The sequence below is a fragment of the Phoca vitulina genome, unplaced genomic scaffold (assembly GCF_004348235.1).
Source record: "Phoca vitulina isolate PV1807 unplaced genomic scaffold, GSC_HSeal_1.0 scaffold10, whole genome shotgun sequence".
Lineage (NCBI taxonomy): Eukaryota > Metazoa > Chordata > Mammalia > Carnivora > Phocidae > Phoca > Phoca vitulina.
In genome coordinates, this window is record NW_022589713.1 from 20,469,760 (window position 1) to 20,496,890 (window position 27,131).

At 33.3% G+C, this 27,131-nt stretch overlaps 1 protein-coding gene across 1 annotated transcript in view; it reads left to right on the forward strand.

Annotated features, from left to right (window-relative positions):
• Positions 1 to 27,131, forward strand: part of STAG1 (stromal antigen 1) — a 423,306-nt gene that overhangs the window by 341,200 nt on the left and 54,975 nt on the right. Inside the window, exons 21-22 of the mRNA XM_032408640.1 lie at positions 645 to 732; positions 17,965 to 18,045. Coding sequence (XP_032264531.1) covers positions 645 to 732; positions 17,965 to 18,045 — 169 coding nt within the window. The remainder of the gene's footprint in view (positions 1 to 644; positions 733 to 17,964; positions 18,046 to 27,131) is intronic.

Below are 27,131 nucleotides of genomic sequence, written 5' to 3' on the forward strand. Positions count from 1 at the left end.
AAAGTTAATGGGCATTGATCTACTATTTTAGTAGTAGAATTCATGAGAAAATAAAATGTCTGCCTTATTTCAATTAAGAAGCCTGTAGCTACACTAAAGTTTTTGAGCTTCGACATATTTCTTTTCCCCTGGTTTTGTCTTTCTTGTGAATGCAGATCTCTTTCAAAAATACACATGTATTTATATTTTGAAATTGTGAATGAATTTTTTTTAAATGTATCTTAAAAAATACTAGGAAAAAAAAATACTAGGAAGAATGAAATGGAATACAGGCTTAGGTTGACTGTGTAGTAGTAATCTTCATTTAAAGGGATGAATTTTTATTGTTAATTGGTTTCTTTTAATTAATTTCTGATATCAGCTTATGTATTCTCTGTCTCCGCGCCCCGTCTCACTTTCCCATTCTCTTTCCCTTTTCCCCTTTTTCTTTCTTACTTTTTATTTCCTTCCCTCCTTCCTTCCTTCCTTCCATCCTCTCTCCTTGTTTTTCTTTCTTTCTAAGTTTGAGTACTTGAACATTTACCAATCTTATTCGATTCTGTAAGAAATTGAAGTTATTTTATACTTCTACCCACTGAAACTGAGCTCAAATTTAAATTTTTTTCTACTCTAGAATAAAGTTAATGCATTTTTGTTTATTTTAGTGCTCATGATCTCACAAAATGGGATCTATTTGGTAATTGCTACAGATTATTGAAGACTGGAATTGAACATGGAGCAATGCCAGAACAGGTAGGAGTTTATTGATATTCCTTCCTTGTCATTTTAGAAAGCTAAGCTTCTCTGAAATCACACAGGATTATCAAAAACCTTACATAGAAAGTAGTTGATAATTCTTAAATGCAGCTGCTTCCTTTGATAATTACTGCCATAGTGATTAAATATTACTAATAGATGTTAGTGATTGAATGTTACCAGTAGGTGTATAATATCTTCAGGTTTGAGCAGAAAAAAAGTAGAGAATCTTTGCTATATTGTATTTCAAACATTTAATACTAAAGTAAACATTATTACTCTTTTAGGAAAAATACCATTAATTACTATAGTAGCAGTTTCAGAACTTGATTAGTTCGGTTTGATGTAAATTCCTAATTATGGCTGTATTCCAGGCACTGTTCTAGATATTGATAATAGTAAGCCTTAGGTATGGCTTATTTTCTGTAGTGGAACCATAATTAAATACGCTTGAGACCTTTAGCAGATTTTAGACCTTTTTGCATTCATGTATAAGTTGGAATGGAAAGAGCAGGATTTCACCAAATTTCTCTAGTCTGGAAGAGATTTAAAATAGTTGATTTAATTCTATATAAGAATTAAGTTGTTAATTAATTGTTACTTAACAATTATAATTATTACAGTTATTAATGGTTACATTTATTACAGTTAATTTTAATTGACACATACAATTATGTTACTTAGCAATAACAATCTTTTGTAAGAATTAAAGTTATTTTGTATACTGCATATACTCATTCATTAGACCAAGATACCAACCCATAGTTAGGTATAGGTGGTGTTTAGAGGTGGTCTCATCTAATCCCATTTGGTAATATGGACACTTTATTATACTAAATGACACTTTATTATACTAAAGCAGTAAGAATTTCAACAGATATAACAATTGTGATATATTAAAAGTTAATCACAGAAGCAGTGCTTTATCATTGCTATTATTCTTTTAAGTTGTTTTAATTCATGGTTTTGATCCCTACTTAATGTAACAGCCACTCTTAATAACAAATGTCCTTGATTATAAGTGTTTATTATAGTTTGTGGGAAGAAGCTAAATATTTAACTTTGTTGTTTTACTTCATTTTTTGCTGACTCATCAACTTCCATCCTCTGTTCATCTCAAACTTTTCAGTAGCCTAAACACTATTCACTAATAGTCCCAAGCTGTTCTTCAAAGTTTAAAGGGAATGATAAAGATATTTCTTGTTTTGGTTTCCTCATTTTCCTCAAGAAAATAATGAGGATTGCACATCTCTGTTTCATCTGGGGATTATAACTATGTCAAAATTTCATTTTTAATTCACTACACCATCATTTATTGTCATAGAACTTGTGACTCTTTGGTTATCTTGGTTTTCTGTTACTTATTTTCACTGCATATGTATTATTCCCCCCATTTTATTTTAGTTTCTTTGAGTAAGAGAACAGATAATGTGACATTTGCTTGAACTTTGTTAATCTTAGACACATACTCTTTTGTTTTATTTTTAAACACTACTATAGCTAACATACAGTGTTAGTTTCAGGTTTACAATATAGTTCTATACATTACTCAGTGCTCATCATGATAAGTATACTCTTAATCTCCTTCACCTCTTTCACCTATTTCCGCACTCACCATCAGTTTGTTCTCTATAGTTAGAGTCTGTGTTTTGGTTTGTCTCTTTTTTTCTTTGTTTGTTTTGTTTCTTAAATTCCACATCATACGGTATTTGTCTTTTTCTGACTTATTTCTCTTAGCATTCTATTCTGTAGTTCCATCCATGTTGTTGCAAATAGCAAGATTTCATTCTTCTTTATGGTGAAGTAATATTTCATTGTGTATATATACATACATATATATCACCTCTTCTTTATCCATTCATCTTATCAATGGACACAGGCTGCTTCCATAATTCGGCCATTGTAAATAATGCTGCATTAAACATAGGGGTGTAAATATCCTTTTGAATTAGTATTTTTTTATTCTTTGGGTGAATACCCAGTAGGAGAATTACTGGATCATGGATCATTTGTAATTTTTTGAGGAACCTCCAAAATGTCTTCCACAGTGTCTACACTAGTTTGTATTCCCACCAACAGTGTACAAGGGGTTCTTTTTTCTCCACATCCTTACCAGTGCTTGTTGTTTCTTGTGTTTTTGGATGGATTTAGCTAATCTGACAAGTGTGAGGTGATACCTTAATGTAGTATTGATTTGCGTTTCCCTGATGATAAGTAATAATGAGCATCTTTTCATGTGTCTTTTTGGCCATCTATGTTTTCTTTGGAGAAATGTCTGTTCCTATCTTCTGCCCAGTTTTTAATTATATTATTTGTTTTTTAGGTGTTTAGTTGTATCAGTTCTTTATATACTAACCTTTATCAGATACGTCATTTGCAAATATGTTATCCCATTCAGTGGGTTGCCTTTTAGTTTCGTTGATTGTTTCCTTCGCTGTGCAGAAGGTTTTTATTTTGATGTAGTCCCAATTGTTAATTTTTGCTTTTGTTTCCCTTGCCTCAGGAGACCTATCTAGAAAAATGTTGCTATGGCCGGTGTCGGAGAAATTATTGCCTGTGCTCTTTTCTACAAATTTTATGGTTTCCAGTCTCACATTTAGGTCTTTAATCCATTTGAGTTTATTTTTGTGTGTGGTGTAAGAAAGTGGTCCAGTTTCATTCTTTTGCATGTTGCTGTCCTGTTTTCCCAACACCATTAGTTGAAGAGACTGTCTTTTTCCCATTGTTTATTCTTTGCTTCTTTATTGAAGATTAATTGACCATACAATTTTGGCTTTATTTTTGGGCTTTCAATTCTGTTCCATTGATCTACATATGTTTTTGTGCCAGTACCATACTGTTTTGATTACTGCAGCTTTGTAGTATATCTTGAAATCTGGGATTGTGACACCTCCAGTTTTGTTCTTTTTTTCCAAGACTGCTTTGGCTTTTTGAGGTCTTTTGTGGTTTCACACAGATTTTAGGATTGTTTGTTCCAGTTCTGTGAAAAATGCTCTTGGTATTTTGATAGGGATTGCATTAATTCTGTACCTTGCTTTGGGTAGTATGGACATTTTAACAATATTTGTTCTTCTAATCCATGATCATAGAATATCTTACTATTTGTGTCATTAGACACATTCTTAAAACTGTAATCATGTGTATGAAGTTTTTGTGCATCACTACTAGATTATGCTCTTGTTTGTTTTAGCAGTTAGAAACTATTTTGCATTAAGCAGCTCCTAGAAACATGTCTTTAGATACCCAGTATTAAAAATCCAAAAAGTATACAGGATTTGACCAATTCTTCATAGGACCATGCAGGCTCACCTTTTGGATTGCCATTCTATACTTTAAATTAGAATTCAAAGAAAATACCATTTTAGAGTAGGTATATTAAAATTTATTGTCTAGCTGTCTAATTTTATTGTCCATATGCTTGACTCTTTGTTTTCCATGGTAACCATTAACTAGAAGTTTCTTTGTCTCACCCTTCAGAGTTAACTGACTTTTTTTTCTTTCCTCTTCCACTGATCAATCTTTTCTCATGCCAGTACTGTTTTAACTATTATAGCTTTAGAATATGACTGAAGTTTATAAGAATTTCCCTGTTTTTATAATAATTTTTTAAAGTCATATTATAGAAAAATTATAGTAGAAAAAATAACTCTTACCCCTTCACCTGATTCACCTACTGTCACAGTAATTTTCCACAGCTGCATACTTGTATGTTTTCTCTATATATATGTTTTTATTTTTATATAAATATGCATATATATAACATATTAATAATATTCTTTATAGCAGGTTTTTCCCAGCCCAGGAGTCAAGGAATAATACATTGCATTTAGTTGTTATGTCTTTTTTTTTTTGTCTCTTTTAATCTGGAATTCTTTCTTGTCCTTTTCTTTGATGACATTGACATTTTGAAGAGTACAGGCCAGTTATTTTATAGAATGTACTCAACTTAGTTTTGTCTAATCTACATGTTTAGAGATTCATCCATATAATGAATTCTTGGTAGGAATGCTACAATAAATGACATTTCTCTTCAGTGCATCACATCAGGAGGCACATGATATCAGTTTGTTTGCTGTTGGTGATACTAATTTTGATCACTTTAGGAAGGTGGAGTCTGCCAGGTCTGTCCTGTGTAGTTTCCATTTTCATTTTTAATGTGGAAAGATTCCTTAAGACTGTAAATATTCCTGTTTCTTATCAAACTTTGATATAATGTTAGCATCTATTTGATTCTTGCCTGAGTCATTTTTTTCTGTCATGGTCACAAAATGGTAAATTAAATGATGATTTTTTAACTGTCATTTATTTATGTCATTTATTTGTTGGCCCTCTGCTATATAATGCCCATCTCCATTCATTCATTCATTTTTTAAGATTCATATGAACTCATGCATTGCTACTTTATTCCTATTCTGTCCAGCTGGTTAAAATTTAGTCCTTTTGTTATTTATTTTGGTGCTCAAATTGTTGCAGAATTAGCCAGAAGGAAATTCTTTCAAACCTCCTCCTGTGTGCTTTTTGATATATTTTTGAGCATTTCCATTCTTTCTGGAATAAGAATATGGCATTTGGTGTCTCTTTGTGCCCTCCCATATGCTAATGAATTTTTAACCTGATAAGTTGTGCCAACTTTTAATAAGTTACTACAGTTCCATAACACAGTGATTATTAGCTGGTAAACAACCCACATTTCAGAATTTATTAATAGTATTTCTTCATACAATTTTCTGTAAAATAAAGACAACAAATATTTAAATTCTCCTTTTTTGGTTTTGTGATTTTGTGCCTATTTCCTGTTGGTATATTTGTAAGTTTTATACCTTGGTTTTAGCTAACATCTAAGAAAAATGAATATTAAACTTCTGCTTTAATATATAGTTTCCAGAATTGTCTGAATTGATTCTAAAAATTGAATATCAGTAAAGAACATTTGTAAATTGTTTTGGTTAAATTTGCTGTATAACAAAACAGTCTGAGTAAACCCATAAGGAGGGAATTGTAATCATATGTCACTAACTTTGGGCCTCTCGAGGCATCAGTAATAAAAAACTTTTGTTTTGCACTTAGCTATGTTCCAGGTAATATTTTAAGTCTTTATGTGTATTTATGTGTTTAAGCCTTAGGACAACCCTATGAAACATAGATATCATTATTCTTTTTTTATTGGTGATGAAACTGAAACATAGAGATATTAAATAACTTGCCTAATGTCACGTAGCTATTGCATACCCACTCAAACCAAGCTTTTAAATTTTGTTCAGTGTCTCTTCACATTTGTTGTACTAATTTGCTACTGCTCTTTATGATATCCCACCCCTTCTGATGTTTGCCCCATGTCAGACTCTTTTTTTGTATTATTTTTCCTAAACATCTTTTGTATTTTTTCAGTGACAATTGTGGGGAGAGATTAAATACTGGTACTTAATCTGTCATCATTAACTGGAAATCAACACATTTCTTTAAACTGAACATAATACAGGAGTTGAGTTTAACTTCAGTCGCATTATTGCTCTTGGGTAGATTATGACTTCTTGTGTAAATAATGCAGTCATACTTTCTTTAGAAGCATGTTGATGCTGTCCTTAGAAGACTACATACTTATTTCCTTGACTGAGCTTAGAAATTATTTCAGTTACCCACTTCTGACTCTTCTTGGGCATGCCATATCAAAATTTTGCCACCACTCACACACACATCCAGACAACCACCTACCTATTCATTATTGACCAAAAATGTGTCTGAGTGTCAGATCCTCAGGACATAAGGGTATATTAGAAGCAGTACTTAATCTCAAGAGATTTTTATCTTTTTTTTTTTAATTCTACCTCCTCAGTGTCTCTTTTGCCATCATTCTTTTTAGCCCTACTATCATTTCCTTAGTTTAATCTTAATCATTTCCTTAGTTTAATCTTCATATTTTTCTTGTGAATCACAGTAGTATTTACCTCTTGTCTTAGTAACCTTAGTTTCAGCCTCTTTCCAATCTAGGTTCTGTTCCAGTAATTTTCAACTGTATGTATGTATCTGAAAATCTTATGGAGCTGTTGGTTTTTTGTTTTTAAATACTGACATACTCTCAGATACCATTGTAAGAATAAATTGGTGTAATCACTTTAGAAGTTTGTCAATCTGTCAAAATTAAAAGTAGACATATCCTTAACTGACATTTATAATTTAGGAATTTAGACTACAGATATATACTTGGACATGTGTAAAAAGATGTAGGTACAAAGATGTTCAGTGTAGCACTATTTATAAAAACTTAAAACTAAAAGTAATCTAAGTGTCAATCAATAGAGGACCGTTACCTTTGGTAGGATAGTTTTGATTCTATGCAATGCTATATAACTGTAAAATTAAAAATGAGGTTAATATTATTGATGTTAAATATTCTGTGTGAGAAGAAATTTAATGAAAAAGGCAAGGAGCAGAATGATATATAAATTTAAAGGGGTGATAAAATCTCCATATATGGACATTTATTAGTTGACAGATTATTTCTGGAATGATACATGAGGAACTGTTCGACAATAACTTTTCTCAGTGGAAAATGAGATCTATAGTGGTCATGAAGCTTAGTTTGAATAGAACACCATTATGCCGTTGGATATTTTACTATGTACATCTCTTGCTTTTTAAATTTAAAAATCACTTGCTTAGTAACTGAAAATTGAGATTTTAAGAACATGTGCCATTTACAGTAGCACCAAAAAATATTAAATACTTAAGGTAAATCTTAACAAAATATGTGCAAGATCTGTATGCCGAAAACTACAAAACACTAATGAAAGAAATTGAAGATCTTAATAAATGAGGATATATCATGTTCATGAATTAGAAGACTCAATATTGTTAAGATACCAGTTTTCCCCAAACTGATCTTAGATTAACACAGTTCCATTTAAAATCTTTGCAGGGTTTCTTGTAGAAACTGACAGCTTGATTCATAAAAATTATATGGAAGGGCAAAAGAAATAAAATAACCAAAAGAATTTTGAAAAAGAACAACAAAGTTAGAATGTTTACACTACCTCATTTCAGGACTAAACAGTAACTTTGATAGTGTGGTACTGAAGAAAGGATAGACATAAAGGTCAAAGGAGCAGTATAGAGAATCCAGAAAGAAATACACTCACATATATGTGGTCAGTTGATTTTTGACAAAGGTGCTAGGGCAGTTCTTTGGGAAAAGATGATCTTTTTAACAAATGGTGCTGAAATAGTTGAATATATATATGAAAAAAAAAATCTCAATTAACACTTCACACCATATACAAAATTAACTCAAAGTAGGCCATTTAGACTATAAACCTAAGTGCAAAACCTGCGAGTATAGAACATTTAAAAAAGAACACAGGAGTTAAAATCTTTGTGACCTTTAAGTTAGTCGAACATTCCTTAAATACATCGGAAGCATGATCCATAATTGAAAAATTTCAAAAATACACATTCAGCAAAATTAAGCACTTCTCTCGAAAGACAGTATTAAGAGAATCGAAAAGACAAATATAAGACTAGGAAATAATTATAAATCACATATCTGATAACAGACTTGTATTCAAAAAGATGAAGATCTTTCAAAATTCAGTACTAGGAAAAGCAACTGATACTTCACCAAAGAAGATAGATGACAAATAAACACATGAAAAGCAACTTATTACTGGTCATTAGAGAAATGCATATTAAAAGCACAATGAGGTAATACTACCAATCATTTCAAGAGCAGTGGAACTCATACATTGCTGGTGGGACTGCAAAATGGCACATTCACTTCAGAAAGCAGTTTGGCAGTTTCTTATAAAGTTACATAGATACTTCTCTGACCCAGCAGTCCCTCTCCTGAGTAATATCCAGGAGAAATGAAAAACTTTGGTTCACATAAAAACCTATACTAGAGTGGTGTCTAGGTGGCTCGGTCGGTTAAGCTTCCAACTCTTGATCAAGTCGGGTCATGATCTCCAGGTCTTGAGATCAAGCCCTGCTCTTAGCTCCATGCTCAGTGGGGAGCCTGCTTAAGATTCTGTCTACCTCTTCCTCTGCCCCTCACCCTGTTCATGCTCTATGTCTCTCTAAAATAAATAAAAATTAAAAAAAAAAAAAACCCTATACCAGAATGTGTATAGCAACTGTATTCAAAATTGCCCCAAACTGCAAACAACTCAAATGTTCAACTGATAAAGGTATAAAAACAAATTGTATTGTCATCCATACAGTAGAATAATTCTCAGCAATTAAATGGAAGGTGCTACTGCTACATGCAACAACGTGGATGTTTCTCAGTAACATTATACAGAGTAACAGAAATCAGATACACAAAACTACATGCTGTACAATTTTATTATACATTCTGGAAAACGCAAAACTATAGGGTCAGAAAACATATCCAGAATGGGGCAAGAGACTTAACTACAGAAGGGCATGAGGGAATTTGAGGGTTGGTGGAACTCTTCTATTTCTTGATTGTTTTGTTGGTTACCTGGCTATACATTTGTCAAAATTGCAGAACTGTATATTGAAAACAGTAGATTTTTCTTTATATATAAATTATACCTTAATTTTATCCAAATGCAAAAGGGTAAAAATAAGAGTAATTATTTCTCATACTTATAAGGCTGTTTCAAAGCCTGACCAATATATATTTTGAGGTTTAGAAAGCCCCAGACCAAAACACAAGAACAAAAGAAAACATTTATCACATGGTGGAAATTTCAGAACTAAGAGCCATAGATTGATATAATCTTTATTCTTGTTTTTCAGCTTTCGAGCAAAGGTACATAGAATGATTGTAAATATTATTTAAATTAAAATTAATTGTTTAAAAAGGTTGTTGAATTGTTTCTGTTGATTCTAAATCTTAAGGGGTGGAGCATGAAAATTTGCATTTTTTTTTTTTTAATCTTTATAGATCCTTCAGAGGCAAGGCTCAGATGTACATCTGTTCCCTCAAAAGACAACATACAGTGTTACACCATTTTTGAAAAGCTCAAAAACTAGAAAAATTAAAGTGTATTTGTCCAATGATATGTACATGTGATAAAACTGTATTTTTTCAAGAGCCAGGACATAATATACATGAAATTTAGTAGAATAGTTTGTCAGCCCTAAGGAATAGGGGAAGAGATCATAGGTGGATACAGAGTTATTGGTATCATACTAGTTCTTAAATTTGGTTGTCTGTTCATAGGTTAATCTTATTATTGTGCTTTATACATCTATTTTGAAGCATCGAATATTACTTTAATAAATCTTAAACAGAAGCACTTCTCTTTGCTTTTGTGAATGGGATATTTTTGAAACACCTGATCATGTTACTCTTCTGTTCAAATATGAACATGTTACTATCTGTGCATTACCTAGTATTCTTAGGATATCATCCAGATTTTTTTTATCATAGTGAGTTGATTGTCCAAACAAGTGTTATTGTCCAAACAAGTGTTCTTCTGAAAGTGAAAGCGGGGGGTGGGAGGGGGTAGGTTACTCTTAATTATTCCAAGACATAGGCATAAAGCAGGATGTATAGTCACCCTCCTATAAGGTCCTCTGTGATTTGGTTTCTGCTGATCTAGCTTCAGTGTATGCTTTCACTTATCCTGTACCAGCCTTTTGAGTTATTGGTGAAGCTTTTTTTGAAATTTCTATTCCTTCAACCTCCACGTTCCCTTTGTTGCCAGATTAAATCTTACATCTTTCTTTAAAGATTTAGTATACACTTTTGCTTCTCTAGAAAGTTTTTCCTAACCATTATCACTCTTCCTAGCTAAGACAGAGTCCTTCTTGCCCCTCAGCATCTGACCCTGTGTGTGTATTCTTAGTCAAACCAATTACTAAATTGTTATAGTTGATACTTATTTATGTTCCCATTAGATTCTTCTCTGAGATCCAGGGAATATATTTGTTTTAAGCTCTTACTCTAGCAGAAGACTTGGATACTGAGTAAACGTCTGTTTGAAAAATGGAGTTCATATAGTGAACATTTGGTAACAGTGTTATTTTTTCAGATTACTATTTTAAATTGTCATACAGTTATATCTCTAATTATTATTTATATACCTCTGTAAAATTACCTTTCTTTATGTTTCCCCATCTTTTTGTTGTATTATATATTTTGTTGTAGTAAAAAACACAATGTAAGATCTACTCTCTTAACAAATTTTTCAGTGTACAATACAGTATTGTTAGCTATAAGCACGATGTTGTACAGCAGATCTCTAGTTCATTTTAATTTATAAGCTTTTTTCTATTTTAATGTTCTTAGCTTTATGTCATTTGTTGCAATAATTTATCAGTGGGAATCTTTTTAATTTTATATATCTTGATGCCTGGATTATAAATGTTCTTTATATAATCAGGATTATTAGTCGTTTTCTGTTGTTTTCTCTCTTTGATGTGTTACTTGGAAAGCCTTTCCCCACATTTTCAAGTCATTTAAATATTTCCTTTTTCTTGTATTTTAATAGTCTTTTTTTATATTTAAATGTTTGGAATCTATTTGCATAAACCATTCATTTCACTTTGAATATGTCTTTAAGTGACTATTCTTCTTTTGGAATTATGGATGTTCCCTACTTTCACCCTTTCATAAGGACCATAATTCTATCTCCACTAAGAATTATGTTACGGTTTCTTAATGATTTCTGAATGGTTGTGATGCTGTATATGTTGTTTGGACAACTGTTTGCCTGTATTACTATACCATTTCAAGGTAATCAGCAGAAATTGTTCATTGAGTCTTTTAAGCAGATCACTGAGATGGAAAGTGGCAAGATCTTTTTGATGTTAAAGCCTACATTATTTGAGGAGAAAAGGCTAGTACACATGAACTGTTAAAGAGTAGGCCTAAGGTGGTATGTTGTGAACGCGTAGTCCAATGTGCTTTCCACTATATACGAAACCCCCTTTTGGAGATCAGTATGAAGAGATATCACTAAAAAAGACTATAATATTTCACACTGGACTTACTGTTGACATACCGCATTTTTCTTTACACTCTTCCTTGTTTTAAATACTGCTTGGAATTTATAAGAAAGCTTAACAGCAAAATTCCAGGGTCCAAAACTGCCAAGGATTAATGTGCATTAGCCGGCTATGCAGTCCATTCCTTGGGAAGTTTTAATTTTTTAGTTACAGAAGTTAACTTTTAACTATTTGAATTTTTTACCTCCGTTTTTTACCCTTCTAGTGATTTTTTTTTTTTTTAATTTATAGTGTACTATGCCCACTGGTAATACAACACATTGGATGATCCTTCATTACCAAAGCGCATGTAGAATTTAGGAATATTTCCTCTTTATTAAGGAATTGTTACTTCTTTATCACTATGATTTGTCTTAATGTTTGTGCTTTTCTTAGCATTTGCTTAAGAAAAATACTACCGCAAACTCTGCTCTTTGCCATATTATTATTTTTTAATTATTATCCAGTAAAATTGACTTATTTTCCTTTTATGTAAAATTATGAATTTTAACATGTGTCTAGATTTATGTAATCACCGCCACAATCAAGATACAGAACAGTTTTCATCATCCCTTTTTAAAAATACCCCTTTCATCATCCCACTTTAAAATATCCCCTATAAAAAAAGAAAACCTTTTTCTTCATGTTGTCCCTTTATAGTTAGATGCTTGCCCTACCTACATCTCCTGGAAACTACTGCTCTGTTTTCCATCACTGTGGTTTTCTCTTTTTGAGATTTCCAAATAAATGGAATCATAAAGTATGTAACTCTTTAGAGCATAAAGTCTTTGGGTAAGCATAATGTCTTCACTGACCATAATGCCTTTGAAATTAATCCAAGTTGTTTGAATCAATAGTTGGTGCATTTTTTCAGTTAATCAGTTCTCCTCCATTGTGTGGATATACCAGTTTGTTTTATCCATTCACCTATTGACAGGCATTTGGGTTGTTTCCATCTTTTGGCTCTCACAACTAAAGCTGCTGTGAAAATATGTGTACAGCTTTTTGTTTGAACATAAGTTTTCATTTTGCTAAAGTAAATGCCCAGGAGTGCAGTTGCAGGTATTAGGGTATAAGTGTGTGTTTAACTTTATTAGAAATTGCCAAACCATTTTCCAGAGTGTCTATATCATTCTGCATTCCTGCCAGTAGTGTGCGAGTCCCAGTTCCACATTCTCATCAACACTTGATATTGTTTTTACTTTAGCAAACTTAGTAGGTACGCAGTTGTATCTATCTCATTGTGCTTTTAATGTGCATTTCCTTAATGCTAATGATGTTGAACATCTTTTCTTGTGTTTATTTGTCAGCCTTACATTCTTGGTAAGCCATGCTGATTATTAATTTGCATCTAAAGGCTTTTTTTTAAAAGGGGATATTAATTGTTACTCATACTAACCTACTCTAAATATGATAGGCCAGTATTGGATATGAGAAGCAGACTAGTTTAGTTTAGTTCACTCTTTTGTCATGTACTTATCCACTAAAAATTTGATCCTCGGGGCACCTGGGTGGCTCACTCGTTAAGCATCTGCCTTCGGCTCAGGTCATGATCTCAGGGTCCTGGGATCGAGCCCCGCATTGGGCTCCCTGTTCCACGGGAAGCCTGCTTCTCCCTCTCCCACTCCCCCTGCTTGTGTTTCCTCTCTTGCTGTGTCTCTCTCTGTCAAGTAAATAAATAAAATCTTAAAAAAAAAAAAATTTGATCCTCCATTCCCTTAAAGTCTCTTGCAAATAGAAAAGTGAAAGAGCCCCAGTATATCCCACAGCTATTATGTAGATTCTCAGTATTTTATTTTATTTTTTTAAAATATTTTATTTATTTATTTGACGGGGGGAGGGAGGGAGCACACAAGCAGGGGGTGTGGCAGGCAGAGGAAGAAGCAGACTCCCTGCAAAGCAGGAAGCCCGATGTGGGGCTCGATCCCAGGACCCCGAGATCATGACCTGAGCTGAAGGCAGACACTTAACCAACTGAGCCACCCAGGAGCCCTGATTTCAGTATTTTAAACATATCCTATATATGTAGATGATATGTATCTACACATGTATATATTACATATGCATAATCATTTTTCCTTATTATATAGTCTTATTTTCCATAAAAACTCGGTTTTTCTTTTTTTTAAGATTTTTATTTTATTGTTTTTTTAATATTTTATTTATTTATTCATGAGAGACAGAGAGAGAGAGAGGCAGAGGGAGAAGCAGGCTCCCTACTGAGCAGGGAGCCCGATGCGGGATTCGATCCCAGGACCCTTGGATCATGACCTGAGCCGAAGGCAGATGCTTAACCATCTGAGCCACCCAGGTGCCCTTATTTTTAAAGATTTTCATTTATTTATTTGACAGAGAGAGAGACAGTGAGAGAGGGAACACAAGCAGGGGGGAGTAGGAGGAGGAGAAGCAGGCTTCCCGCAGAGCAGGGAGCCCTATGTGGGGCTCGATCCCGGGACCCTGGGATCATGACCTGAGCCGAAGGCAGACGCTTAACAACTGAGCAACCCAGGCGCCCCCAAAATTCAGTTTTTCTAAACATAAACATTCTAGGAGCTTATCGTTTGGACTTTATTTACATGTAAAGTAATCTTCAGTTCATCTTCAAGATGTGTGATACCATTAGCCAGAGGTTGAATGATTCTCATTAATTCAATCTGTTAATCAAAGATGAGAGCTATGGTTCCTTTAAATAGGTAAAAGTAATTTTTAAGGGAAAGGACTAAGCATTTTTATGTTGATTAAGGTAATGCTAACTGCTATAATAGATTAATCTCAATATCTTAGTGGCTTAACACAATAGAAATTTATTTCTCACGCCCATACCTATAAAGTGCAATTAAGGGAAGTGGGGTGTCACTGCACCACCCACTTACTCAAGGACCGAAGGTCTCCTGGGTCATTGATATCCTGCAGGTAGGTAGGAGAGTAAAAGATGGAAAAGGCACTCCTGCTTCTTAACTACTTTTGCCCAGAAATGTGCAGTACACATTATCGTGTCCTCCCAGGAATAATGTTAGCTAATGGAAACAAGAGGACAGAGGGGTAGGGTCAAAAGAAATTCTTTGTCATCAGCCCAGTATTTGCTATAATTATCAAAGATCCTCTCTAGGGTTAGAGTATTAATCAAGGAAAGGCCGAAGGACTTTGGTCCTCATTGGTTAAAACAATCTCTTTTGGCTTTTTCAGTTTGTTTGTCCTTGTTTCATCTGTCTATACTACAGAAAGATGAAGTTGCTGAATAAATGACTTCTGGACAAGTTGGGATAACATCGCTTAGTATGGAGGATATACAATATCAGTATGACTGATGTGTAAAGCCCAGAAGGAAGTGTTCTAAATTTTCTTTTGAAATGTGATCAGCTGTATTATATAATTATACCTGTGAGAAGGCAAAATGCTTCCTAGTCAATGAAAGTGAGCTTTTTATTTTAAAATAATGCAGTGGATCCCTTAAAGTAAATGCATGATGAACGCCAGTATATGAAACAGATTAAAATGGGGATGCTCTGTTTGAAATAAGTATTGGAGTGATCAAGTGTCTCCTTCCCTCATAACCACCTCCAAGAAACTTCTGCAAAACTTTGGAACAGTTTGAATAATTTCCTAGTATATAGGTCAGTAGAAATGTATAAGGAAAGGAAATTATATTTGTGATGATTAGGAGAAATGGTAACTAAAATTAAGCAATTCTTCAATATTACTTTTTTCTATATCTTAATTTCCCATCGATAATGTTAATTTGTATATTACTTTTCTAGTAATTTAACAATTCAGGTTGTTTCAAACTGAAGATAATTTTTTTTTAATATTCTCTTTTCCTTCCACACAAATCACTTTATCAATGTACCATTATATTCTAAATTAGAGGTTATCAAAATTTGTCTCAGTACTAATACGAGTACTGTACTGAGCATCTTCTATATAGTAAGGTGATTTCTTTAGCATTAAAGTTCTTAACTTGACAGTGTTTCAGTAGTCTTGTTTCTGGCATTCTGACATGAGTCAATCATTTATTATTATGTTTGATAAAACCCTGACATCATCTCACTGGTGTTGCATCAAAAGTAGCACTACTCATTCCTCTAACTCTGATGATTTATTTTTAGTGCTGAATAGGGACATTGGAGGTATCTTTTGCTTATGTGATTTGAAACCTAAAACTTTTGAAGTAAAATCAGCTAAAATTCTAACCACTTCCTTCAGCATTCTATTTACTGATTTCTCTTTTGATTTATTATCTACATATATTTATTCTTACAGTTTTTAGTTTATCAAGTGGGGAAGATAATAGAGATATTATAATAATGGAATATATTATTAGTTATGCTTTATTGCAGTAAAGACATGTATTCAAACAAAAATGTAGTAAAAGCCCTATCCACAATGAAATTCTCCTGTAGTTATAATTCTTAATCAGTTTTATTTTCCTGAATTCTGTTATTTGTCTCTGAAAAATAGAGACAAGTTTTCACAAAACTAGAATTCAGTGCCAATAAAAAAATGAAAACCTGCCCATCTCCATTAGTAAGAGAGAGATATAAGTTAATGTAAGTTAATACTACATTAAAATAGTGCTCTTGGGGGCGCCTGGGCGGCTCAGATGGTTAAGTGTCTGCCTTCGGCTCAGGTTGTGATGTCTAGGTCCTGGGATCGAACCCCACATTGGGCTCCTGGCTCAGCAGGCAGTCTGCTCCCTCTGCCTCTACCCCCCCCCCCCCCCCCCCCGGCTTATGCTTTCTCTCTCTCTTTCTGTCTCTGTCTCTCAAATGAATAAGTAAAATCTTTAATAAATAAATCCATAAAGTTAAACATACACATACTATATAATCCAGCAATTTTATTCCTAGAGCAGTGGCCCTCAACGTGTAGTTTGGAGAGCGCTGGTGATTTCCAGGGCACATCTATGAGGTCAAACTATTTTCATAAGAAGAGGAAGATGTTATTTGCTTTTTTCGTTCTCATTCTCTCACAAATGTACATTGGAGTATTGGTGTCGTGTCAAAGAATATCCACATTTACCTGCAAAGACTATTAAAATATGCCTTCCTTTTCCAGCTAATCAGTGATGCTGGATTTCTTCATATATTTCAATCAAAACAGCATATTTTAATAAAATGCAGAAGCACATTTGAAACCCTGTTTTCTATTAAGCCAGACATTAAAGAGATTTATAAAAATGTAAAACTATCATTCTTCCCACTAAATGTTTTTCATTTTAGAAATTTAGTTCTTTTTCAGAAATACATACTTTATTATGATACAATTACTTTAATTTTTAAATGAATTAATACATATTTGAAACATTATTTTTAATTTCTAATATGATAAATCTGTTAAATAACCCACATAAACAAAAGCAATGTAGTTTTTTTGAGTAATTTTTTAGTAATTTTTAAGAGAGAGGTCCTGAGAACTAAAAACTTCAAGAACCTCTGAGCTAGACAAATGCATGCATGGACACCGGGAGACATATATAAGAAAGTTTATAGCAACATTATTCATAATGGCCTAAAACCAGCTAATCAACAATAGAATGAATAAATAGGATATTCTAAATATAGTTCAAGACCAAAAAATAATGAACTACAGCTACATGGAACAGTTATGTATAAATCTTAACTATAAATGTTAAAATGAAAGAAGTCAGATTCAAAGTAATTCATATTGCATGATTCCATTTGTGTAATGTTCACAACCAGGTGTGTAATAAACTCAGTATTTAGAGGTGCAGACTTGGGTACTTAAAATGTACTGACTGATAAGTCAAAATGACTATTACCCTTAGAGGGGGAAAAAAGACATTTTATTGGGAGAAGGTGCTAGCAATGTTCTATTTCTTGATTTGGATGGTGATTACAAAGGTATTTTTCTTTATATTAATTTATTAAATGTTTTATGCATATTTCTGTATGAATGTTCTATTTCATAGTAAAAATGCTTTAAAATCATCATTTAATTATAAAATCTGGATAAAAATGATTTCTTCAACCTCCCTTTAAAAACCTAAGCAAAATATTCGTAACAGTAGATTTTTGTTTAAAGCACAGTGATATTTGGGTCCATATTTATCAACATACATTATATCTTTATTCTCTAGACTGATACGTTGGTTTGTCTTTTTTTTAACCAAACACTATTTTACACATTCTTATTAATGCTACAAAAATTTGGACTTGAAACCATATTATAAGAAAAAACTGTGATAAACATTGTTCTCTTAATACTATGCAAACATAAATTATGTCTCATTTGTTTGAATTTTTTTATTTGATACAGATAGTCGTACAGGCACTGCAGTGTTCCCATTACTCGATACTTTGGCAGTTGGTGAAAATTACTGATGGTTCTCCTTCCAAAGTAAGTAAGAGTTTCTGAAGGCAGAAGAGTTATTACTAAAATAAAATAACCTTGCTTAAATCATTATTTAATAATTTGTTACCAATTATTATAATAAATTATAATTTTAATGAAATATATAGTAATTATTGTTATCAACTCTTGCTTTATCCTATGAGTAAGTATATTTTACCTCTTTGAAAGATAACCAGTTCTTCAAGCAATAGATGCAGAGTTGTATAGATACACAAAGTTAAAAGTCTTACAAGAAATAACTGTAGTAGAAACCACAAGAGCTCGGATAGGTGACATGCTATTAAAAAGAATAATATTGAAGGTAATGCTATGTAGCTCTTAGTTATGGAATTATGGCACCTTGGGGCCCAAACTAAATAACACTCCTGTTAAAAACAAATTGTTAGGTAATTTTTTTTAATTTTAATCTCGCCATGACAATTCAAAACAAAAAGGAAAGTACAAATCAGAGATTAAATGAAACTAGGATCCAAGAGAGTCAAACGGAGCCTAAAGCCTACTATCCTTGAGGATATTTTCTAATGTAGACAAATCCCAAGGCCCTTCAGGGGTGGAATATCTAACAGGTAGCATATCTCTAAAGTTGGGACCCTAAAGAGCTACTTCCAGCACAAGGGTAAATTAGAAATAAACCTACAACAGCTCCATTTTTGGGGGAATATAAGGAAAATAGCCTGTCTTAAAATTTGTCATTGAATAAAGGGGAGAAAATAGGTCTTTCATGAAAGTTTATAACTGTGAGCGAGCTTTCATGTAGGTTTCCACCCTAAGTCCATACTACTTCAGTGGTCCATTAAAAAATTTAAAAAGCAAGTTAAGATTTTGATTTAAAATATTCGTTGGTGGTATCTCCAAGCACCTAACACAATCAAATGTAAATCCTTTCTGAAGGAATTTGCCTCAAAGAGGCAAATAAGGGGCGCCTGGGTGGCTCAGTCATTAAGTGTCTGCCTTCCGCTCGGGTCATGATCCCAGGGTCCTGGGATGGAGCCCCCAGGGTCCTGGGATCGAGCCCCACATTGGGGCTCCCTGCTCCGTGGGAAGCCTGCTTCTCCCTCTCCCACTCCCCCTGCTTGTGTTCCCTCTCTTGCTGTGTCTCTCTGTCAAATAAACAAAATCTTTAAAAAAAAAAAAAAGGCAAATAAAATTTTAAGAAAAATGAACTTATAGTAAAAATTACTCAACTTAAAAGTAAACAAGAAACCATGAACAGAACCATGAAGAGAATCAGACCCAAAAAGTGCTATTTATACCTTGGAATTATCTGATACAAACATAATTATAAATAAATATATTTCAGTTGTTTCATGAAATGAGAGAGGCTTGGACATATGTTTATAAAGAGCAAACACTTGATAAAGAACCAAGTAAATATATTACAGTGTTTACATATCCTCATCTTAACAAAACAGAGGCTGTTCAACTAGTAAAGAAGGTTAATACATTATAGAACCACCAGCATGATATGGAGCATTCTTTTCTTTCCTAATAATTTGAGGATATCTCTGCCTTTAGAAAGTAATTGGGGTTTTTATTTATTTTCAGTTAGAGCAACAGTAATGTATTAGTTAGCCTCCTGGTTTTTATATTTTATTGACAATTTTAGTCTTGAAAAGCAAAAATCAAAGTTAACCTTTTATTAGTAACTAAAGTCACTTTAAAGTGTATTATGGTTTCGTGTTTTTGAAATGTTCCTTAATATGGTAAAATTAAAGGAGATTGAATATATATGTTAAAATTTGATAGTTTATATATTACACATAATTTACTTTTATTTTGATTTTTTCATCTGGTTGCTTTTGGTATTCCATTTTTTTCTGAGATCATTTAGGTTGTCTGAGCTGTTTGTTATTTGGCTGAATATTGATTCTCTGCATTTATTAAATTTGGACTATGTATGTGCCCAAAAAATTAGCATAATTAAATGGTTAATTCCTCTATTAAATTTAATTTCAATTTTGTTCTTTTGCAACTATATTCCATAATTGGAGTGAGAATCTCTGTTCTTGACCCCACTTCTTTGAATATTTTCTATTTTTTTTAGCCCTCTTACAGTAGAATTATTTTGAAATTCCTTAGCTTTCTGTTTAATTTTGGTCTGACTCATTCTTCTAATAAAAGATACCTTCATTTTTTATCATTTCTCATAATGCAGATTTCGTAGTTGTCCTTGCCAAGTGGCAATGCAGCTCTTGTGGTCAACACTGATTTTCTTTATGTCAGAAAATGCTGCAGCATCTTTTAAGTGCTTTATTATTCAGTTGATTTCTGTATAAAGCTTTGTGTGCATTTATATCATACGTGAAATTCTCCTTACTAAAGTGTCTCTCAAATTATTTCTTCTCATTTTGAAGTTGTTGGTAATTTTTTTTAACCAAAGTATATTCAATAATCATTGGGTGTCATTTATAGCTGTCATTTAAAAGTGGTTCTCTAAGTGATAATCTTGAAAAGCATGAATTTGCAAGACACAAGCAAACTTTAAAAATTAATCTCTCATTGCTAAGATTTCTCCTTTTAAAACAATTATTGTAATGACTCTTTTATATAATAATTACTAGATCAGTAATTGCCGAACTTTCTAATCCCTTTTGTGATGTAGGATATCTTTGAAAATTTAAGATCCATATACATAAGCTTTGTGTGAATTTAATCTATATTATTAATATTCCCCCGATAAGATACCGACTTCCTAACTATAGTTCCAGCCACATCATTAGTTTGTTGTATAAATAACCTTAAGGCAAGTCACTTGAATAATTTTAAAACAGATAAGGTATGTCAAAGCATTTTATCTATTGTGAAATGCTTTCCAGATATTAATAACAACTAAAATAACCACTTATCTGTGTCAGGTTACTTATTTATAAAATTGAAAGTTGTATCGGGCCAATCATTTCTAGCTCTAAAATTCTTCAATCTGAGGCGCCTGGGTGGCTCAGTCGTTAAGCACTTGCCTTCGGCTCAGGTCATGATCCTAGGGTCCTGGGATCGAGCCCTGCATCGGGCTTCCTGCTCGGGGGGAAGCCTGCTTCTCCCTCTCCCACTCCCGCTGCTTGTGTTCCCTCTCTCACTGTGTCTCTCTCTGTCAAATAAATAAATAAAATCTTTAATAAATAAATAAATAAAATAAAATTCTTCAATCTGCTAAGGTTAATAACTGCTATAATTGCAGATGTCTGGATAGATATATGAGAATCTTAACAGTGGTTAACTCTGGGAAAGAGAAATTCTTTGGGGGCAAGCATAAGAAGGAGAGAAATTCATTTTTGCTTTATACCTTTTGATACTGTCTGAGGGGTTGTTTTTGTTGAAGACTGTATCTAACAGTGATAATTTTATCACAAAAATTTCAAAAATATCCTGATTCTCCCATCCTAATCTTAGGTTTTGATTTATCACATATAACTCAGAGTTGTTGAGCTTGGATGAAAACTGGAAAAATGCGTAGTGTGTCCCATATCTTATTTGCTGTAGCAATATTATTCTGTTGTTTATAAATGTGAGCTATAAGGAAATTTGAAAGTGATTTGATGAGACCTGTTTGTTTTAGATAAGGCCTAGAAGGGGACACTGTTGTTATTATTACCTTGTTGGTATTTTATCACTTGAATTAAATGCCTTAACTTCATTAAGTCTTCCTAATAATTCTATAAAGTGGATGTTATGATAATCCCATTGTACAGATGAGGAACCTGATACTTAGAAACATTGGAACGTGATTAAGATCTGAAACTTAGAGCACAAGTCTTTTGAATCTCAGTCTAGTAGTTTTTCTGTTAGCACTTTTTAAATTCTTCCATTATTAAGCTTTTAATACAACTAATTCTAGAGTTTCATTGTTTTTAAACAAATTTTCTAAGGGCACATTGGTTGACTCCTTGCTGAACACAAACTGACAATGTCTGTTAATCAGTTGGGTACTGAAAAGTTAGGTAAATTATGTCACATAGCCAGGTTTTTTTTCATCATTTGGTATCCCCAATGGAATACGTTTAATGAGAAGTTACTGTGATTTTAAATACCTGTTTCTAATGCCAGTGAGTTACAGTTAAAGTATACAGAAGACTTTGGTAATGCCTTCTATCCTTTTTTTCCTTTTAATTTGTTTACTGAAAATTAAATTTAATACACTAGCCTCCTGGGGTCTATATATTTAACATGTATAATGTTGGTCATTTAGAGACAGCTTGAAAGTGTTCTTACATGAATTGTTTTTGGTTTTTGTTGTTGAGCAATTACTATGTTAATGTGAAATGAACCATTTTGCTAGTGAGGAATTAGACAGCTAACTACGGTTTTTCTCTACTCACTATTACATTTATAGAAATTCATTTAAATCTCTGAGGAGGTCACTTATGTTTTTAATTAATTATACTTACTAGTTTTGGGTATAAAATAGATTGGTTTTCATAAATTTGGGCTCTCTTACTTGAGTACTTGTTCATTGTAAAAAATATATAAATAAAATTTCTGAATCTTACCACCTGTGGATAACTATCACTGTTAATATTTTGGTGTGTTTTCTTGCAGTACTTTTTCTAACTTATTTCAGTCTTACCATAATGTATTTACAGTTTACAAAATTTTGTGTCTCTTCAATCAACATTTCCTTCAGTTTCTAAGACGTGTTTGTAGATAGTATTTTTAATGTATGCATGATAGTCCATTGTGTAGCTATACCATAATTTATTTTACAACTCTTGTCTCTTGGATATTTAGGTTGTTTAAGCATGTTAATGAATAAAATTAATGCCATGATGGCATTCTGGTACAAAAGCTTGTTCTGTGTTACATTGTTTCATCTTGTGTTATATTCTTAGAAATGGAACTGCTGGGTCAAAGATGGTACATACTTTTAAGCCTTGGTATATATTGCCAAATTGCTTTTAGAGAGTACTTTCTAAAATTTATTTTTCTTCTCTATTGTCATGAACACTGTCATTCAGAAAATTATGAATGGTAGTTATATTTGGTTTAAATTCAAGTTATAATTTAACACAACAGTGAACACTTTCATAAGATAAAGTATATGAAAAGACTATATCAAGAACAGGATTAGATCTTTATTTGAATTAGAAGTGCATTGGGTTTTACCAATGGGTATTTCCTCTGTTCCCCTAATTTCCAGAGTTGAAGCTCTTTGGCAGTCACACAGGTCATGCTCAGTATACTTTGCTCCGGTGCCCCCTAGTGCTGGTCCTGTAGAAGCAGCCTTCAGTTTCTCTTCTCTAACAGAAAACATCCTTCTTCCTTCAGCTCCTTCTGGACAGATACAAAGACATTTAAAGAGCCAGGTAAATAAGAGTTAGGGCTAATATAATGCCCCTATTGCCGTTTTTGGCCTGGGGATCTAGAATTTATCCTCAATATTTGTTTTCCTCCTGGGAGGAGCTGTCCTACTCTCTGTAATCTTAAATTTGTAGCTCTCGGCCTTACCCTGCATGTTCCTATTATAGACAGCAGTAGGGAGGGCCTGGGGCAAACATCCCTGCCTTCTGGACCCTGGCCCTATTCCTAGTCTTCTAAGTTAAAGAAAATCAACATCCCTTGGGTAGCTGTAAGTTATTGAGGTATTTAGCTGCAAAACTTATTCCTCCATTACCCTCTAGACTGAAGTGTCTCCTCTGAAAATTCCAGCTTGTTTACCTACAAAAAGACTGAGGAACGGAACAGTTAGGATGAAGATGGGACTGATGATGGCCAAGCCCAGTGAAGAGACATGTATAACCTTGCTATTCTTCATAAAAATGTACATTTTTAGAAGTGTACTAGAAATAGGCTCAAATGTGTAAAAATCTACAGGCTGCTTTCTACACCTCTTTCTTTTCTCTTCCCTTCCCAGTCATTTAGAATAACAATGAATAAGAGAGATAGCTCACTTGGGACCTTGCCCCAAATTCCTGTAATAACAAAATACAGATAGCACCTCTCCATCTGCAGAATTAACTGCTTTGTGGGGGGAAGGGAATGGGGTCAATAGTGGGAAATAATAGCTGTCCCTCTAGGAACAAATTTTTAGTAGTGTATAACCATTTTACTTCATTCTTTTCTTCTTGAATGTTTCCCCCTACCTTATATTTCATGAGGATTCTATCCTCAGTAACTATGTAGTTAATTTAAAGCCTTTCCTTTTGATCGTTCCATGACTTCAGAGTCATTCTTTGATAGTTATGTTTCTATTAATATTATGTCCTATCTCTAGCGCCTGATTGGCTGGTCTAGGAAAGTTAGGGGAGAAAGATCCAGGTCTTGTTTAAATCCATTTCTTGTTCAACCCTCAGAATGTTCTTTAAAAAAAAAAATCTGGAATACTGAAGAAGGTGGCTGTTTATACCAAATTCTAAACTTCTCCAAAATTTTATCTATCTCTAATATTCTAAAAACCTCTGAAAACCAAAAGTTAAATATGTTCAATTTAGAAAAGAACTTACAAGTCATGAGTCTAACATTCCATTAAGAATTATGTGTTGTTTGCAACCCTATTCCTGGGATTCCAGTTTCAAAAATTGCTGTCTGGTAGGGAAAGACAGTATAAGGCTTCTTTAGCTTTACTAGCCTATTCAGTCAGATGCTGTTTTTACTTACTTACCCAGGGACAGTGGTCTTTAAAGGACCCATTTTATAAATACTGAAACTCCTTAACATATTTAATACTTTATGATATAAAAAATAAGCCAGGACTGAGAAGATCTGTTCTAAGTAACAATTATTATAATATAAGAGTGTATTTAAACTGAGCTTATCAGAAGTCTAAAGCAATAGTAAGAATATTTAAACAAAACATAACACTTCCCACTTTCTAGTACAAAGATTGGAGATACGCCTGACCAAAATTAATGATAAAAGTTTACTTTCCTGTCTGTCCATTTATTTGAATAGAAAGGAAATGTGTGTTTCATATTGTACTTAATATCCTCTGATACCATAATGCCTTTTCCTTCCTAAAGTAGTTTTTTTGTTTTAAAAATGTTTTTTTTTTTTTTTCCAGCAGCCATTCTAAAATTACTAGGTATTTGTTAAATGACTTCTTGTTACAGACCCAACTTATATATATAAGAAGCTCCTAGTTTATAAATAGGGTATATTTCCAGCATTTTTTGTGTTGGAGCATGATCTTTGAAGTTAAATCTAAGTTCAAATTTTGGTGCCATCTTTGACCACCTGTGGCAAAGATAAGCAAGTTACTTCATCTTTGAACTTCAGTTTCCTAATGTGTATGTGATATTCACTGTTGGATAGGGTTTTGAGGAAGATTGAATTGAAGGAAATGTTTTAGCAGGCAACAACTGTTGTTTTGATGGCATTAAATTGAAGTCCTAGTCTATGCTCTCCTAATCTCCCCTTTCCAAACGAAGAATTGATACTAAATGAACTGTTATCTAAGGCTGTGGGAGTGTGTAAACATGCTCAATAGCTAGTGTAGGTTTGAGAAAGAGCATGGTAGATTTTTGTTCTCCATCTGTATCTTGGAATAATTCGAGAATTCAAGCCTCTCAATTTAGTCCTAACAGCCACTACTTTTCCCCTACCCTTCTGACTTCTCCTTTAGCTTCCTTCATCTTTGTACACTATAAGAAATAAGGCAGGTGCTTTGGAATTATAGTAGGCAGCTTAAGGGTTCCTGGATCATAAGTAGATTAGTCTGAGGCAAAGGCAGAAGTCAGCAGTTGGGGATTCAAATTACCAAAAACAGCAACAACATTGAAGACTAGGCATTACATTTGGGGTTTAAATATTCAGTAGTTATTTTATTTTTTTTAAGATTTTATTTATTTATTTGACAGAGAAAGAGACAGCAAGAGAGGGAACACAAGCAGGGGTAGCGGGAAAGGGAAAAGGAGGCTTCCCACCAATGCAGGGCTTGATCCCAGGACCCTGGGATCATGACCTGAGCTGAAGGCAGATGCTTAACGACTGAGCCACCCAGGTGCCCCTCAATAGTTATTTTAATGTGTATTCACAAAAGTGGCACACCCTCTCCCCACCCCCCAAAAGAGAGGCTAGTAGCAGTGATTCATACAAGAAAGCAATTTTAAAGGTATTACATAGGGTTTACCCCATCACAGTGGTGATGCTTTTTACTATGTCTTTTGCTCACTGATGTGTCCCAAGTGAATGAATTTAGTTCCATTTGTTTTTATCATATTTAATGTGGACAATGACTTAGTTGGGCTGAAAAATAATATAATGAGCCTCATTGTGTGTTAGTAACGGTGCTAAGTACAGGTAAACATAACACAGTTTATGCTCCAAAGAGCTTTATAGCCCAGTATAGACTGGGCACACTATAGCTTATGGACCAAATCTGGCCTGACCCCTGTTTTTATACTAAAGTTTTAATGGAACATAGCCATGCTCATTCATTCATGTACTATCTAGGGCTGCTTTTATACTACAGTGACAGAGTAGTTGGGACAGAGACTCTATGACCCATGAAGCCTAAAATATTACTGTCTGACTCTTTACACAAAAAGTTTGCCAGTCCCTGGCCTCACAAGGTGTAACCCCTTGCTCTTGTTTACCAGGCTTTGTCAATAATCCTATTGTCTATTCTGGGTAACTAGTTTTGTGCCCTTTCTTTATCATGAAAGTTGATCACTAATTCTTCACAGGCTTTATTTTCATATTCTAACATCTTTGACCTGGTCTTGGTCCTTATTTTACAACATTTCTGTTCTATTCCTGCCCATTCTTAAAATGTATATTTGCCAGATAATGTTAAACTAGTTTTAGGTATATACTATTAGTTTTCCCATGGCTTCAGTCTCTGGCTGTGATTATCTTAATGGTATTTCATAACTGTAGATAAAAAGACAGCTAAATTTTGTCTTTCTCTAGATACATAATATTGTGGTACATAATAAAAACGTACAAAGATGAAGGAAGCTAAAGGAGAAGTCAGAAGTACAGGGGGGAAATAGTGACTGTTAGGACCAAAGTAAGAAACTTGACTTCCCTCATTATTCCAAAATACAGAGGGAGGACAAAATCTGCCATGCTGTATCTCAAACCTACACTAGCTACTATATTTGTGTGTGTAGGAACTAAACTCTGACCTTTCTTCACTG